At 68.2% G+C, this 12,889-nt stretch overlaps 4 protein-coding genes and 1 long non-coding RNA gene across 8 annotated transcripts; 4 read left to right on the top strand and 1 right to left on the bottom strand.

The window, feature by feature from the left end:
* NAA80 (N-alpha-acetyltransferase 80, NatH catalytic subunit) lies at positions 1-5,051 on the top strand. The gene is made up of 6 exons (XM_075761953.1): positions 1-34; positions 283-379; positions 1,389-2,136; positions 3,310-4,239; positions 4,341-4,430; positions 4,606-5,051. The coding sequence occupies exons 1-3, from the start codon at positions 23-25 to the stop codon at positions 2,114-2,116; spliced, it is 837 nt and encodes a 278-aa protein (XP_075618068.1). The 5' UTR covers positions 1-22; the 3' UTR covers positions 2,117-2,136; positions 3,310-4,239; positions 4,341-4,430; positions 4,606-5,051.
* On the top strand, positions 8-5,051 carry HYAL3 (hyaluronidase 3). Its single transcript, XM_075761950.1, has 4 exons — positions 8-34; positions 3,310-4,239; positions 4,341-4,430; positions 4,606-5,051. Exons 1-4 carry the CDS (start codon positions 23-25, stop codon positions 4,954-4,956), a joined length of 1,383 nt encoding a protein of 460 aa, XP_075618065.1. The 5' UTR covers positions 8-22; the 3' UTR covers positions 4,957-5,051.
* A 145-nt stretch (positions 5,052-5,196) lies between these two features.
* LSMEM2 (leucine rich single-pass membrane protein 2) lies at positions 5,197-8,203 on the top strand. 4 transcript variants are annotated; one of them, XM_075761957.1, is made up of 4 exons: positions 5,197-5,511; positions 6,659-6,799; positions 6,884-7,087; positions 7,171-8,203. In XM_075761957.1, the coding sequence occupies exons 1-4, from the start codon at positions 5,490-5,492 to the stop codon at positions 7,305-7,307; spliced, it is 504 nt and encodes a 167-aa protein (XP_075618072.1). In that variant the 5' UTR covers positions 5,197-5,489; the 3' UTR covers positions 7,308-8,203. The 4 variants fall into 4 exon arrangements, with proteins under 4 accessions (XP_075618072.1, XP_075618071.1, XP_075618070.1 ...); XM_075761956.1 differs by having other exon boundaries at positions 6,656-6,799; positions 7,171-8,146; XM_075761955.1 differs by having other exon boundaries at positions 6,659-7,087.
* On the bottom strand, positions 8,128-11,606 carry IFRD2 (interferon related developmental regulator 2). The gene is made up of 12 exons (XM_075761952.1): positions 11,518-11,606; positions 11,080-11,196; positions 10,840-10,924; positions 10,583-10,707; positions 10,342-10,499; positions 10,062-10,112; positions 9,556-9,725; positions 9,335-9,440; positions 8,938-9,075; positions 8,664-8,792; positions 8,494-8,589; positions 8,128-8,387 (listed from the first exon to the last, which is right to left on the bottom strand). The coding sequence occupies exons 1-12, from the start codon at positions 11,543-11,545 to the stop codon at positions 8,307-8,309; spliced, it is 1,284 nt and encodes a 427-aa protein (XP_075618067.1). The 5' UTR covers positions 11,546-11,606; the 3' UTR covers positions 8,128-8,306.
* LOC142603134 (uncharacterized) lies at positions 10,831-12,485 on the top strand. The gene is made up of 2 exons (XR_012837002.1): positions 10,831-10,952; positions 12,090-12,485. It is a non-coding gene; the product is annotated as an uncharacterized LOC142603134 (long non-coding RNA).
* The last annotated feature ends 404 nt before the right edge of the window (positions 12,486-12,889 follow it).

Here is a 12,889-nt window from a genome sequence, read left to right as displayed (position 1 = left end):
TGAGATCCGGGATGGGTCAGTGATGGAGTCAGTGGTGGGTCAATGAAGGGGTCGGTGACGGGGTCAGTAACGGGTCGGTGATGAGATCAGTGGCAGGGCCGTGTGTTCGGGAGGGACGGGGACACTGATCGCCTGGGTGCTGCCGGGCCGGGCTGTGCACCACGCGTGGGTGCGCTGTGGTTTGGAGTGACGGGGGGTGCCCTGTGCGGGGGTGCAGCGTGGTTTGGGTGCCGGGGGGGGCATGTGGGGCCCTGGACAGACGTGTCGTTCATGCCAGGGAAGCAGAACCAGGCGCTGCGGTTGGTGACGAGCTCGGGCTGCTTCCTGCCGCGCTGCTGCGCAGGCACCAAGGGCACAGGAGCTGGCAGCAGCGGGCAGGGTGAGTGCGAGCAGCGGGAGCAGCGGGCAGGGTGAGCAGCCCTGCATCCCTGGACAGGGGCTGGAGAGGGGCAGGCATGGGGTGGAAATGGGCACCAGGGTGGGCGAAGCTTGGCGGGGTGCTGCAGGCAGAAGCGGGCAGGAGGGCAGGCATGAAGGGAGCTTCCCCCTGCACCCAAGGGCCCCCCAAGTGGAGAGGGGTGCTGGCGGGATGCCAGCCAGGGAGACGGAAGGAAAAGCATCAGCTGCCTGAGGGTGCTGGTGGGGCCTTGGGGCACTGACTGGCCCCTGAAGGGAAAAGTGCGGGCTGAGCTGGGAGCCGGGGGTCTTGGAGCTGGGGGGGTGACGTTGAGGGGCACCCTGAGGGTGCAGGCCAGGCTCTCCCCACCCCCAAGATGGGGAAGCAGAGCAGTTTGCTCAACCCCAGCTGATAAGCCAGCATGGCGTTTCCTCCTGCCCGCTGCCTGCGGCTTCTTCTTCGCAAGGGGAACAGCCACTGGGCCGGGAGAGGGTCCCCACTGCGCACTAGTTGTGGTAGAGGCTTCCTGGCCCCTTGTGGGCTGGCAGGGCCCCTCTGAGCCCCAGCACTGGGGCAGCATGGCTGGGGTCTGCTCATCGTTGTGGTGCTGTAGCCCTCTCTCGCTGGCTGAGGACATGAGTGTGACAAGCCAGCTGGTCTCAGGCAGGTGCCCAGGTGGCAGGAGGTGGCAGCAGGGCTGGGGAGGGGGCAAGGCCAGCCCTGTGCCTCCTGTCCCTGCCCCTCTGCCAGCTTGGCAGTGCCAGACCTGCCGGTGGGTCTCATGGCACGGGTGCCTGGAGCCAGCACCATGCGCCACTTCCCCACCAAGGTGTTGTCGTTCGACCTCGGACCCGCCTCTAACCCCTCCGAACCTATCCGGCCATGCCACTGGGGAGCCGTGCATGTGCCAGAGCCGGTGCCGGGATGGGAGGGAGACACATGGTCTGTACCCTGCCACCTCTAAGCTGTGGCCTGCTTGGTCTCCTGTCAGTGAGAAGAATGGGCTCCGTGTCGGAGGAGCTCACCCTGGTCCCCCTGCACCAGAGGCCGGAGCTGCTGGAGGCCTGCGCCAAGCTGCTGGGCGAGGAGTGGGGGAAGAGCCGGGCATCACGGCTCCACACGCTCCAGCGTTCCTCGGATGCCTTCCCCACCTGCCTGCTGCTACTGCGGAGCCGGGGCCCCGCCGAGGCCCCCACCGCCCAGGAAGGTCCCTGCCAGCTTGTGGGCCACGTTCGGCTCTCCCGTGTGGCCAGCCGTCCCCATGACCTCTTCGTGGAGAGCGTGGTGGTGGCCCGGGCGCTGCGGGGCCAGGGCTACGGGCGGCGGCTGATGGAGGCCACCGAGCAGTGGGCCCGGGCCCGGGGCTTCGGCTGCCTCCACCTCACCACCCACGACAAGCAGCATTTCTACGCCCACCTGGGCTTCGTCCTGGGCGAGCCGGTGCAGAGCGTGGCCTTCCTTAGCCCCGCCATACCCGCTAAAGTGCTCCGGCTCTTCTCCACCCCTCCTGGCGCTGCCACCGCCGTCACCACCAGGCCGAGGGTCGCCTCCACCCCCCCGCCTCACCTCCCACCCCCCGCCATCCCCCCGCCACCCCCCCTGCCAACCGTTGTCTGGGCGAGGGGAGTCTTGGCCGAGAGCAGTGGGCAGAAGCTCCTGGAGACCCCCCACCGTGATGCCAAAGGGCTGCCTATCTTCTGGATGAAGAAGGACATCTGAGGGGCCGGGGCCCTGAGCCGGTGATTAAAAGCAGTGCGGGCAGCAGCTGCCTGGCCCTGGTGCTGCCTGCCTGCCTGCTATTCTTCAGGGCTGGCACCAGCTCCCGCAGCCTCCCCGGTTTACCCTGGCCCCATTGGTGGTGTGGGCCAGCAGGGAGACGGTCCCCATGCCCTGCCCGGGCACACTGGCTCCACTCCCATGTGGCCCCCAGCTCACCTGGCCCTGGGACCACCAGCGTGGCAGGGAGCCAGGCCCACCTCAGGCAGTGGGGCTGGGAGTGGTCCCAGGAGTGCCGCCCAGTCCCACCAGTGCCTCCTTCACCCAGGGGACTCACTGTGGGGCGGCTGGGGCTGACTGCACGCTGTGTCCGCCAGCATGGCTGCCGCTCTCACCGCTGAGCAGCCTGGGGAAACTGAGGCACACGATGGCTGGAGGGGCACCAGGGCGAGTAGGGCAGGGTGGTGCGAGCTGCAGGGTTCCCTCATTGCACCGTGAGGGGGGCAGGCAGCCCAGCCATTCCCTCTCCTCCTCCCCCCCGTCACACCCCCCCCCCCCCCCCCCCCCCGAGGCAGCCGGCGGCAGCCAGGGCCAGAGGCATGGTAGCAGGAAGGTCAGGGAGCGCGGCTGGGCCCCGCGCCGGGGGATTAGTGCTGTCCTTGCTGCGTCATGCAGCCCCCGGGCCCATCCCTTGTCTAATCCCCTTGCCCCGGGCAGCTGGCCGGCACCGGGCAGGGCACCTGGCCCCCTCTGGCTCTGCCTGGCCTGGCGTGGATGGAGCTGCCCCTTTGGCTCCATCATGCCTCTCGGGGGGGCTCAGCCCCTCAGCAGGGCACCTGGCCCGGCTCGGCCCTGCTACGAAATAGGGAAGAGGGGGTCACAGTGCCCCCGCTACAGACAGGGATAGGAGCTGGCAGGGAAACTGAGGCACTGGGGTTGGCGGCTTGCAGTGCCACAGCAGAGCCATGCCATGGCTGTGGTGGTGCAGGCAGGGGCTCTGGGCACCAGGGTGCAGCAGGCAGAGGTGCCCTCTGGCAGCACTGAGGCAGGAGGTGTCTGAAACCCCCAAGTTTGCTCAGTCCCATGGGATTTTGGGGTGGGCAGTACATGCCTGTGGGGCAGCACGGCCCCGGTGGCTGATTCTAGCCCACCACCTGCCCCACCACCTCACGCCCACCACTCTCCTTTCCCCGCAGGGTGCCGGCCCCGCAGGCAGCCAGCGACGCAGGATGGTGCTGGCGCTGGCACTGTGGGCCTGCCTGGTGCTGGGCACGGCCGGCAGGGACAGCCCGGCACCGGAGCCCCTGGTGGGTGGCCAGCCCTTCGCTGTGGTGTGGAACATCCCCACTGGCCGCTGCCAGCGCCGCTTCGGTGTAGGGCTGCCCCTCAGCGACTATGGCATCGTGGAGAACCGGGACGGCCGCTTCGCCGGCCAGAACATCACCATCTTCTACAAGAACAAGTTTGGGCTGTACCCCTACCTGTCGCGGCAGGGCGTCCCCCATAATGGGGGCATCCCCCAGCGGGTTCCCCTCAGCGCCCACCTTGCCAGGGCAGCCGGGGACATCCGCCGCCTCCTGCACCCCACTTTCCATGGCCTGGCGGTGGTGGACTGGGAGGAGTGGAGGCCCCTCTGGGCCCAAAACTGGGGGGCCAAGCAGATCTACCGGGCGGCCTCAGAGCAGTGGGTGCGGGACCAGCATGGCCTCCTGCCAGCGCGACGTCGGCTCCGGCTGGCCCGGCGAGAGTTTGAGCAGGCAGCGCAGGCTCTGATGGAGGAGACGCTTCTGCTGGGCCAGACCCTGCGCCCAGGGGGGCTCTGGGGTTTCTACCGCTTCCCCGACTGCTTCAACGGCAACTGGGCCAAGGAGGCCAACTACACCGGGCGGTGCCGGCCGGCAGAGGTGCAGCGCAACAACCGGCTGGGCTGGCTCTGGGCTGCCTCAGCTGCCCTCTACCCCAGCATCTACCTGCCACCGGCGCTGCCGCCCGCCCTGCGCCACCGCTACGTGCACCACCGGCTGCGCGAGGCCCTGCGCGTGGCCACGTTTGGGGCTGACGGCCTTCTGCCCGTCGTTGCCTACTCCCGCCTCTCCTTCCGCCGCTCGCCCCGATTCCTGGAGCCGGTAAGCGCCACGGGGTCAGGGCGGCGGAGTGCCGGGGGTCCTGCTGGGTGCTAGGACACATCGCGTGCCCCCCAGCCCACACATCTCTCTCCCCCCGGCAGGCTGACCTGGTGCACACCATCGGGGAGAGCGCAGCGCTGGGTGCGGCCGGTCTTGTGCTCTGGGGAGACATGTCATACTCCCGCTCGGCTGTGAGTACGGCCCCTCGCCGCACTGGGGCAACAGAGCCGGCATGTGGTGGGCAGCAGGAGGTGGCACGGGCATGGGACGTACAGGACAGCCACATCCCCTGTGCCCACCAGGGAGGGGTGGCTGGAGGTACCCCAGTGCTGGGGTGGGTTCTCACTGGTTCTTTCCCCCCCCCAGGAGAGCTGTGCCAGCCTGCGCCACTACCTCGTGTCCACCCTGGGTCCCTATGTGGCCAATGTGACAGTGGCAGCCCAGGAGTGCAGCTATGGGCAGTGCCACGGGCATGGGCGCTGTGTGCGCCGGCAGCCCCACGACCTGGGCAGCCTCCTGCACCTCGGCCCTGGCGCCAGCCCGCTGACTTCTTTCCGCTGCCACTGCTACCGCGGCTGGGCCGGCGAGGACTGTGCCCGACGGGTCCAGCCCAGCCCTGCCACCTCCTGCCTGGCACCCACCCACGCTCATGATCTCTACAGGCACAACCTCCTGCCCTCCGACACCTGCCTACCACGGGGCACGTGGGGCTGGTGACCAGGGCTGGGGACCACTATGGTCCCCTAACCCGGCAGCACTGCTACCCAGCGCTTCCTATGGTCTCGTTAACTTAAATAAATCCTCCTGGCACAGCTGGCATGGTCCTTGTGGGCAAAGCTGGGAAGGGGGGGGCTCCGTGGTGCCCCTAGGCTGGCTGCAATTGCTGTTGCTGCTGAGAGGCAGCAGAGCCCCCCAGTTCGGCTCTGGCTGGGCCCACCTGTGCCTCAGTTTCCCTGCATGGGCTCAGCCCTGATCCCATGGTGAGCTGGCAGCCCCTTTTCCCTGGGAAGGGGGCACAGGGCACTGCCACAGGCTGCTCTCCCTTTGCCATGCTGGCACCATGCTGCCAGCAGCCCTGACTGCACCGCCAGGCCCCCCTCCCCACAGCTATTTTTATCACCCCCCCACAAACGTGTTTCTCACTGTCCTATTTTAAGCAGTGCAGTTGGCGCACCAGGAACCCAGTGCCTGGCTCCTGGGGGCCCCGTGCTGCCTCGCTGCCCACTCACGCTGCCCGGGCACAGGGAGCCATGCCCAGGGAGGCTGGAGAAGGTAGGCTGGGGAGTGAGCTGGGGGCTGGCGGGGACTCTGGCACCCCGGGGGGGACCAGGTAGCGTGGGACCATGGGGTTGGGATGGAAGCAGTGGCCTGACACCGGGGGCTGCAGGCAGAGATGCCTGCCCGGGGAAGGAAGGGGTCCTGGAGGGCTGCAGGCACAGGGCAGCAGGGTTTGGGGAGGGGGCAGGCAGCTGGCTGGCACAGCCCCCCCCCACCAAACCTACATGACCCACCGTTTACCCCAGCCAGGGTGGAGGATTGGATGCAGGGGTGATGGGGGTACCCGTGTGCCAGTCCCCAGCCCAAGGCAGGGCCCTGGGGAGGGGCTGGGGGGAACCTTGGGCACCAGCTGAGGCCCCCCAGCCCCAACGGGAGCAGCACGGCGCCACGCTGCCCTGCAATGCACCCCTGACCCTGGGAGGGATTGGGAGTGGGCACAGGGCCATCCTGCCCTGCTCCACCACGGGCACAGCGCCTGGACCCTGCTTGCTGCTCAAAAACACACAAATGCCCAGAAGAAAAATCCTTTCCCTCTACCCCAGCATGGGCATGGTTACTTCCCAAGACAGTGCTGGAGCCGTGCCTGCTTCCAAAGAGCCCCCTCGCTTCCCTGGGGGACATGCCCACTTGGGCAGTGGGCAACAGGGTCCCCGGGCACAGCACGCACCCCACATCTCTCTCTGTGCACCCCTAAGCAGCACATGAGCACAGTGCCCATGGAACAAGCCAAGTCGTGCCACAGGCTGGAGCTGACGCTGCCCGGCCCCTGCCTGCCGGCTCCCAGCTGGCCCGGGGTAGCCCCAGCCAGCCCCGTGGTGCCCTGGCTACCCAGGCGGGGGGGGGGTGGCACATTCCTGCCCCCAAGCCAGGGCCAGATTCCAAGCCCCACTAACGAGGCTCTGGGATCGTGGCCACCAGGCACCCGCTAACAGCTCCGATGACAGCACCAGGGCTGGGGGTCACAGCCAGCGCTCGCCCGCCCGTGGCCGCAGGGCTGTGCCAAGGGAACACCGACCTTGGCTGCCCGCCCTGGCACAGCACTGGACCGTCATCAAAGCCGGGGTCACCTCCGGGAGGGGTCTGGTCCCCACAGGGGCTGCGGGCAGGGCCCACGCTCACCCTTTGCCTCTGCTCCCAGCAGACAGCATGGGAAGGGCCGAGGGGGCTGCGCCAGCAGAGCCTGGGGACCCTGACGGCAGCGAGCCTGGAGCCATCAGCCTGCGCCCCGTGGAGTCCATCAGCGACCTGCACTGGGCCTCCGGCGGGCACAAGGGCGCCGAGGGTGAGAGCGGGCCAGTGGGGGGCCCATGCCAGCCGCGACCGTGCCGGTGGCTGAGCTCTGACCTCTTCTCTCCCCTGCCCGCAGGCAACGGCCCGGCTCCCTCCGGCACCCTGCACCCACCCCCGCCTGTGCCCTCCGGTCCCCCGCTGCTCCTGCCCACCCTGCGCCCCGTGCCTGCCGCCAGCCCCTGCCCCTGCCTCAGCCCCGGCCACCCCCTGGTCCTGGCCCTGCTGGGGCTCCTGGCGCTGGCAAGCCTGGTCCTGGCCACGCTGGCCATCTACCTGAGTGGTACGTGGCACTGGGCAGGGTTGGGGGGGCTGTGGGAGAGCCGGACGGCCCACCCGCAGCATGCCCCCGTCCTCTCCCCACAGTCCTGCAGAGCCAGTCGGTGCGTGCGCTGGTGCAGTGGCTGGAGAGCCAGGAGGACGCCGTGCGCCAGCTGCGGGCAGCCAGCAGGCAGCTCTGGGCTCACCTCAACGCCAGCGTCGAACCCGGCGAGCACCACTGAGCTCTTCCTCCGCTCCCAGCCCCGCCGCAGGCACCAGGCCACCATAGGAAGGGACACTGGGCAATCCTAGCACCCCCCCATCCCACCTAGACCTGGCAGCATCATCCCACGGGGGGGGGGTGGGCAGTCCCAACCCCCACCCCAGGCTGCGAGAGAAAGGGATGGGGCTTCAAGGACCGGCACTCGCCCCAGCGACAGCCCTTCCTCTTCACAAGAAGGCAGAAGGCACCCTCCAATTAGCCTTTTAATTACCTCCTGTAATCAAAGTCTTAGAAAATCACCACCGTAGATACATTCCCGGGGCAGCAGGCACTCCCAGCTGGCGCAGCCCCATGCCTGCCTGGGCAGTGGCCCCGAGGCTGCACGGGCAGCACGGGGACTCGCCTGCTGTGCCACCCCCCTGCAATTAATTTCCCACAAGAGAACTATTTCATATAAAGCATGTGGCCGGAAAAGGGCTCAGAGCAGGCAGCTGGCAGAGCTGGGCAGCACCTGCCACCCCACCCCACTCTGCCACCACCCCTGGGTGCCAGAGCAGCTGTGGAGGCAGGGGCCATGCTGAGGGCAGTGGGGGGAGCTGGGGGGTCACTCCTGCCGCAGGCATGGACCCCCGGGGCCAGCTGCCCTCCCACCCAGCCCCTTAGGCTGCACCAGGCCACCCCAGTGCCCCTGCGGGACCGGAGAAGGGGGACATAAGCCCTGCGAAAGGACCTGTGGGAGCCCTGTGAGACCCCCTCCTGCCGCGCCATGCAGAGCCCCAGCCGCAGAGCGGGCACACAGCCGCACGCCACCAGCTCCCCCTGGCTCTTCTTTTATCTTGCCTTTTTTTTTTTTTTTTTGGTTAAAAAAATAAAAGAGGGGGCAGCCCCTGGTGGGGCAGCTCCAGGCATTAAATACTCTGCTGTACATGAATAAAAGCCCGAGGGCTGGGGGCACCTGCCCCTCACAGTGCTGGGTCTGTAGTCCAGGTGGGCTGGGGGCTCTGCCCCCCTCCGCCCATCACAGCACGTCTGCCCGCTTGTCCCGCACCCGGCTCCGGGCTTTCGTGCGGGCTTTGAAGGCAGCTGAGTTGTAGAGGTGCTAGGAGGGGAGAGAAGGAGATGGGTTAGGGGGTGCTCCCTCTGCCACCTCCCCACCGGCACCCACCACACTCAGGCACTTGGCCGGAGCCCATGGCAGCACTCACCTTCTCGAAGCGGGAGACCTTGCTGGCTTTCAGAGCGGCCGCATCCAGCACCAAGGGGGGCCCAAGGCCAAAGATCTCCCGTAGCAGCTCGTTGTTCTGCAGAAAGAGAGGCCTGTCAGCATCCGCCAGCACCAGCCCGTCACCCCCCGTCACGACTGCCCGGCCCCTACCTGGAGGTGGTGGCAGATGCCGGAGCCCAGAACCTCTTTAAAGACTTGGTAGGTCCGTTGGCGTGCCCAGCTGTCCAGGTACATGCACTCCAGGCCAAATCGGATGGTCTCCTCCTGGTACTCCCCGCTCTGAGCGGAGAGAGGGGCATCAGCAATAATCTGGGCACCAGCCCTGCGCATCCCCCAGTTCTCACAGACGGGAATCGCCAGGCAGCTGGGCAGCAGCCACACAGCCAGGAGCTCGGCACGGAAGGGCACCACCAGCCTCCGGTACCTCGATGAAACGCAGGATGTCGCGGAAGATGGAGCGCTGCTTCCGTCGGTCTGTCTTGGCTCGGTACTTATTGCTCTCGGTAGCCAGGACCTTGAGCTGGGCTCGCAGGAACTCTGTATCTTGGTGGCACAAGTCCTCCTGCCAAAAAAACAGGGCAGGTTTGGAGGGGACGCAGCTCTGGGCACTGCCCACCGCTGCCATCGCTAGGACAGCGCTGGGGGATCACCGGGGCCAGCCCCTCTGCCTGGGCACCTGCTGGTGACACCAGCCTGAAGTCTCCCAACGCTGCCAGTGCCAGCTCAGCCAGGACACAGGGAGGGTGCCTGCACCGGCAGCTCCCTGCTGCTCTGCTGCCCACCCACCCGCTGGCTCCTGCCGCTGCAGTGCCCCACTGTACCTCCATGTCCTGGGCCAGCTCGAAGACCAGTGCGATGGTTTCCCCGGCCAGGATGCGTAGCGTGACGCTGCTGCTGGACAGCAGTGGGAGCAGCTTCAGCCAGCGACTGGGACAGGAAGGCGGGAGGGCAGTCAGCAGGGGCAGGCACCACCCCAGGGGCTCCCCCCCTCCACAGCTGGCTGCCCCACACCAGCCCCCGCACCCCGCCATGCCCAGCTCACTTGTCCAAGACACTCTTGATGTGGGAAGGGGGGCAGATGGTGAGGAGCAGGGACCACGACTGGAGCGCGCTGCAGTGCAGAGGGCCGTGCTGGGCGGGTGCCGAGCCCCCCTCGCCTGTGCTGGAGGGGCTGAAGACAGTCTCCAAGCAGGACAGGCATGAGACCAGATCCTGGAAGGGGGAAACCCAACCATCAGGCCACAGCTGCCAGGAAGATGCCAAATCTGAGCCACGCACCGGAGACTGAAGGGGACCCACCCGGCCCAGGGGCAGCAGGAGCTTCCCAGGGCAGGAGGGACCCCTCCACCCGGCCACCCCATCTCTGCGTGGTGGGCTTCCCCGCCACAGCTCAGCTCCAAGCTACCTGGGGAAGGGGCACAGGGACATCAGTGACAGTCCAGACCCCTTCCCCAGCTCAGCTCCAAGCTGCCCTTGGGTGGGTGGGTGGCACAGCAGCCCTGGGGGTGCCCTTTGGCAGGGGTATGGATTACATCCAGGTGCAGTTACCTCCAGGTCAGCAGCAGCAATGTAGCAACACACGCCCAGGGCCATAGCACACTGAGGAGAGGTGTGGGGAAAAGCCAGTCAGAGGAGGCAGCGTCGGGCCAGATCCAGCACCCACCCAAGGGGAAGCAGGGTCAGGATGCCCCTGCTTTACCCCACTGCTCCCCACAGCACCCAATCCTGCCACTCTCCTGTGACTGCAGGGGCCCTCAAAGGCATCGCCTGGGCTCTCCCCACCAACGAGGTGCCTCCCGCGCCCAGGAGGAAAGGGACCGGGCCTTACGCTCTGCCGGGCGCTGGGGCTGGCCGTGCTGTCTGTCAGGATGCTAATGAGCAAGGGCTTCAGGCTGCGAAACATCTCTTCCCCCTCCGGGCCGGAGCCCATCTGGAGGCAGAGGAGGGTGAGGACGGTGCCCGCCAGCGCCTGTTCCTCCCCTTTACCTGCGGGCAGCATGAGAGACCTCCCTCAGACACCGGTCACCGGCCCCGCCACCCCCAGCCCCGGCACCCGCCTGCGCCCAGACCTTTCTTGAGACACTTCTCCAGGGAGTCGGTGAGCGTGAGGCGGCGCTCCAGCAGGAACTCGGAGAGGGTTTTGGAGGAGAAGGCCACGCGCAGGCTCTGCAGTGCCGCCTGACGCATCTTGGCACTGCAAGAGACCGCGGGAGGTCACAGGGCGGGGTGGCCCGGGACGAGGCACGGCCCTGCCTGCGGCTGGCAGCGCCCGCAGGGACGGGCAGCGTGCCGAGCGTGCCCACGGGGGGTGACAGCCGCTCCTCACCTCTTGTCCAGGAGGTTGTCCATGTGCTCCTTCAGCCTGTCCTCTGCCTCCTCCTCCTGGCACGGCTCACCCGCCGCCTCGCTCCCTGCCGGGACGGCACCCCCATCACAGAGGTGCCCGGGCGGGAAGGTGGGGGGGGCCCACGGGGGTGGGGGGGGGGGGGAACGCAACAGCAGCGCGGCCGCCCCCGGGGACACAGGGAGGGGGACGCGGTGGAGCGGGGCAGCCCCCGGGGCTCACCTGCGCCCTCCTCGCCGGGGCTGGCCCCCTCGCTGGCGCTGCTGCAGTGGCTCAGCGCCTCGCTGCCGGCCTCCTCCTCGCTGGCGGGCGAGCCCGCCCGGGCGCTACCGGGGCCACCTGCGGGGTGGTTGGCGACAGGCCTCCGTCAGCCCGGCCCCGGCCGCACGGGGTGGGGGAGAGGGGAGGCGGCGCGGGGGCCGCCGAGGCGGAAGCGCGGAGCCTGTGCGGGCCACGGGGCCTGTGCGGCCCCCGGCGTCCCGCTGCCGGGAGGGGAGAACGACGCGACACGACACGACGCGACGCGACCCGGCCCGGCCCGACGGCCCCGTGGCCCCGCCGTGGCGCGGCCCTCCCGGGACCTCCCAGCCCGGCCGTCCCCAGCCGCCCTCCCCGGTCCGCCGCGTTCCCGCCCTGCACCGCGCCCGGGCCCCCACTCACGGCGCGCCGCTCGGCGGGAGCGCGGCATGACCGGCGCGCGCGGACCCCCACGCCCCTCCCTGGGCGGGAAGCCCCGCCTCCGGGCCCGCCTCCGGCCCCGCCCCCCGCCGCGCGGCCCCCCGGGAGCTCCCTTCTCCAACTGCGCATGCGCCCCGGGCAGGACCGGGGGCTCCGGCTCTCGGCGCGCGCTGGCAGGCGGTGATGCGGGATGGACTTCGGCCTTGTGCCCGGCCCCTGCCCCTGCCCCTGCCCCTGCCCCGGCCCTGGCCTGCCCCTGGCCTGCCCCTGCCCCTGGCCCTGCCCCTGCCCCTGGCCTGCCCCTGGCCTGCCCCTGCCCCTGGCCTGCCCCTGGCCCTGCCCCTGCCCCTGCCCTGCCCTGCCCTGCCCCTGCCCCTGGCCTGCCCCTGGCCCTGCCCCTGGCCTGCCCCTGCCCCTGGCCCTGCCCCTGGCCCTGGCCCTGCCCCTGGCCTGCCCCTGGCCCTGCCCCTGCCCCTGGCCTGCACCTGCAGTATGAAATTGTATGAGCTTTCTTAAGACACCCGTATCTATAGTTTACGTTGTATACTGCATAGTTCTGGCTCAGCAGGCGCGGCTACAGGACCCCAGCTCATTGCGAGGAGGAGGACAGCCCTGTCCTGAAGGATGAAGGCCACCCCTGGCCTCCCGAGATGAGGCCGGCACCCCAGCCCCTCCAACACCTCCCGGAGACCCTCCTCTTGCCTGGCCTCACAGATACGTACCTGTAGTGAGAGCAACTCCAGGGACACCCGGATGAGGAAAGAAGAGTGACACCGCCATAGAATTGCAGTGGCTTTACATAGCAGGGGGTGTGAGTAGGGGACTGGTCAAACCATGCTGTACCCCAGCACCCGGAGTGTGTGAGAGCCATGTGTCACACCACGTTTGGGGTGCCCTGATTTGGCTGGCACACCCCATGAGTGGCAAATAAAGAATGACTCTTGTTCTTGCTTTAGCGTCCTGGCCTTGCTCCTCGGGCTGCACAGGCCAGGTGCGAAATGCTCCTGACACCTGTCCCTGCCCACAGCCCTGCCCCTGCCTGTACCCCTGTCCCTGCTGCTGGTCCTGTCCTTTCCCCTCTCCTTGCCCACATCCCTGTCCCTGCCCATAGCCCAGCTTCTGTCCTTTTCCCCGCTCCTGCCCCACTCCTGCCCCTGCCTCTATCTCTGCTTCTGTCCTTTTCCCTGCACCGCCTGTATCCCTGCTCCATCCCTGCCCAAATACCTGCCCCATTGCCATCCCTGCCTGTAACCCTGCCCATATTCCTGTCTGTCTCTACCCCTGTGTCATGGTTTTACCCCAGCTGGCAGCTGAGCACCACGCAGCTGCTCACTCACTACCCCCATCGGGATGG

The sequence above is a fragment of the Balearica regulorum genome, chromosome 10, assembly GCF_011004875.1.
Source record: "Balearica regulorum gibbericeps isolate bBalReg1 chromosome 10, bBalReg1.pri, whole genome shotgun sequence".
Classification (NCBI taxonomy): domain Eukaryota; kingdom Metazoa; phylum Chordata; class Aves; order Gruiformes; family Gruidae; genus Balearica; species Balearica regulorum.
The sequence above is the reverse complement of the archived record's forward strand: the minus strand, read 5'-3'. Positions and strand labels throughout refer to the sequence as shown.

Coding starts and splice junctions, on each gene's coding strand:
- HYAL3 (XM_075761950.1), top strand. Junction 4,240..4,340: donor CGCCCCGATTCCTGGAGCCG/GTAAGCGCCACG, acceptor TCCCCCCGGCAG/GCTGACCTGGTGCACACCAT. Junction 4,431..4,605: donor TGTCATACTCCCGCTCGGCT/GTGAGTACGGCC, acceptor TCCCCCCCCCAG/GAGAGCTGTGCCAGCCTGCG.
- NAA80 (XM_075761953.1), top strand. Junction 380..1,388: donor AGCTGGCAGCAGCGGGCAGG/GTGAGTGCGAGC, acceptor GTCTCCTGTCAG/TGAGAAGAATGGGCTCCGTG.
- LSMEM2 (XM_075761954.1), top strand. CDS start 5,490: ATGCCCAGGGAGGCTGGAGAAG. Junction 5,512..6,655: donor GCCCAGGGAGGCTGGAGAAG/GTAGGCTGGGGA, acceptor CTCTGCTCCCAG/CAGACAGCATGGGAAGGGCC. Junction 7,088..7,170: donor GCTGGCCATCTACCTGAGTG/GTACGTGGCACT, acceptor CTCTCCCCACAG/TCCTGCAGAGCCAGTCGGTG.
- IFRD2 (XM_075761952.1), bottom strand. CDS start 11,545: ATGCCGCGCTCCCGCCGAGCGGCGCGCC. Junction 9,076..9,334: donor AGCTGGCCCAGGACATGGAG/GTACAGTGGGGC, acceptor TTTTTTTGGCAG/GAGGACTTGTGCCACCAAGA. Junction 8,793..8,937: donor ACATCCTGCGTTTCATCGAG/GTACCGGAGGCT, acceptor CTCTCCGCTCAG/AGCGGGGAGTACCAGGAGGA.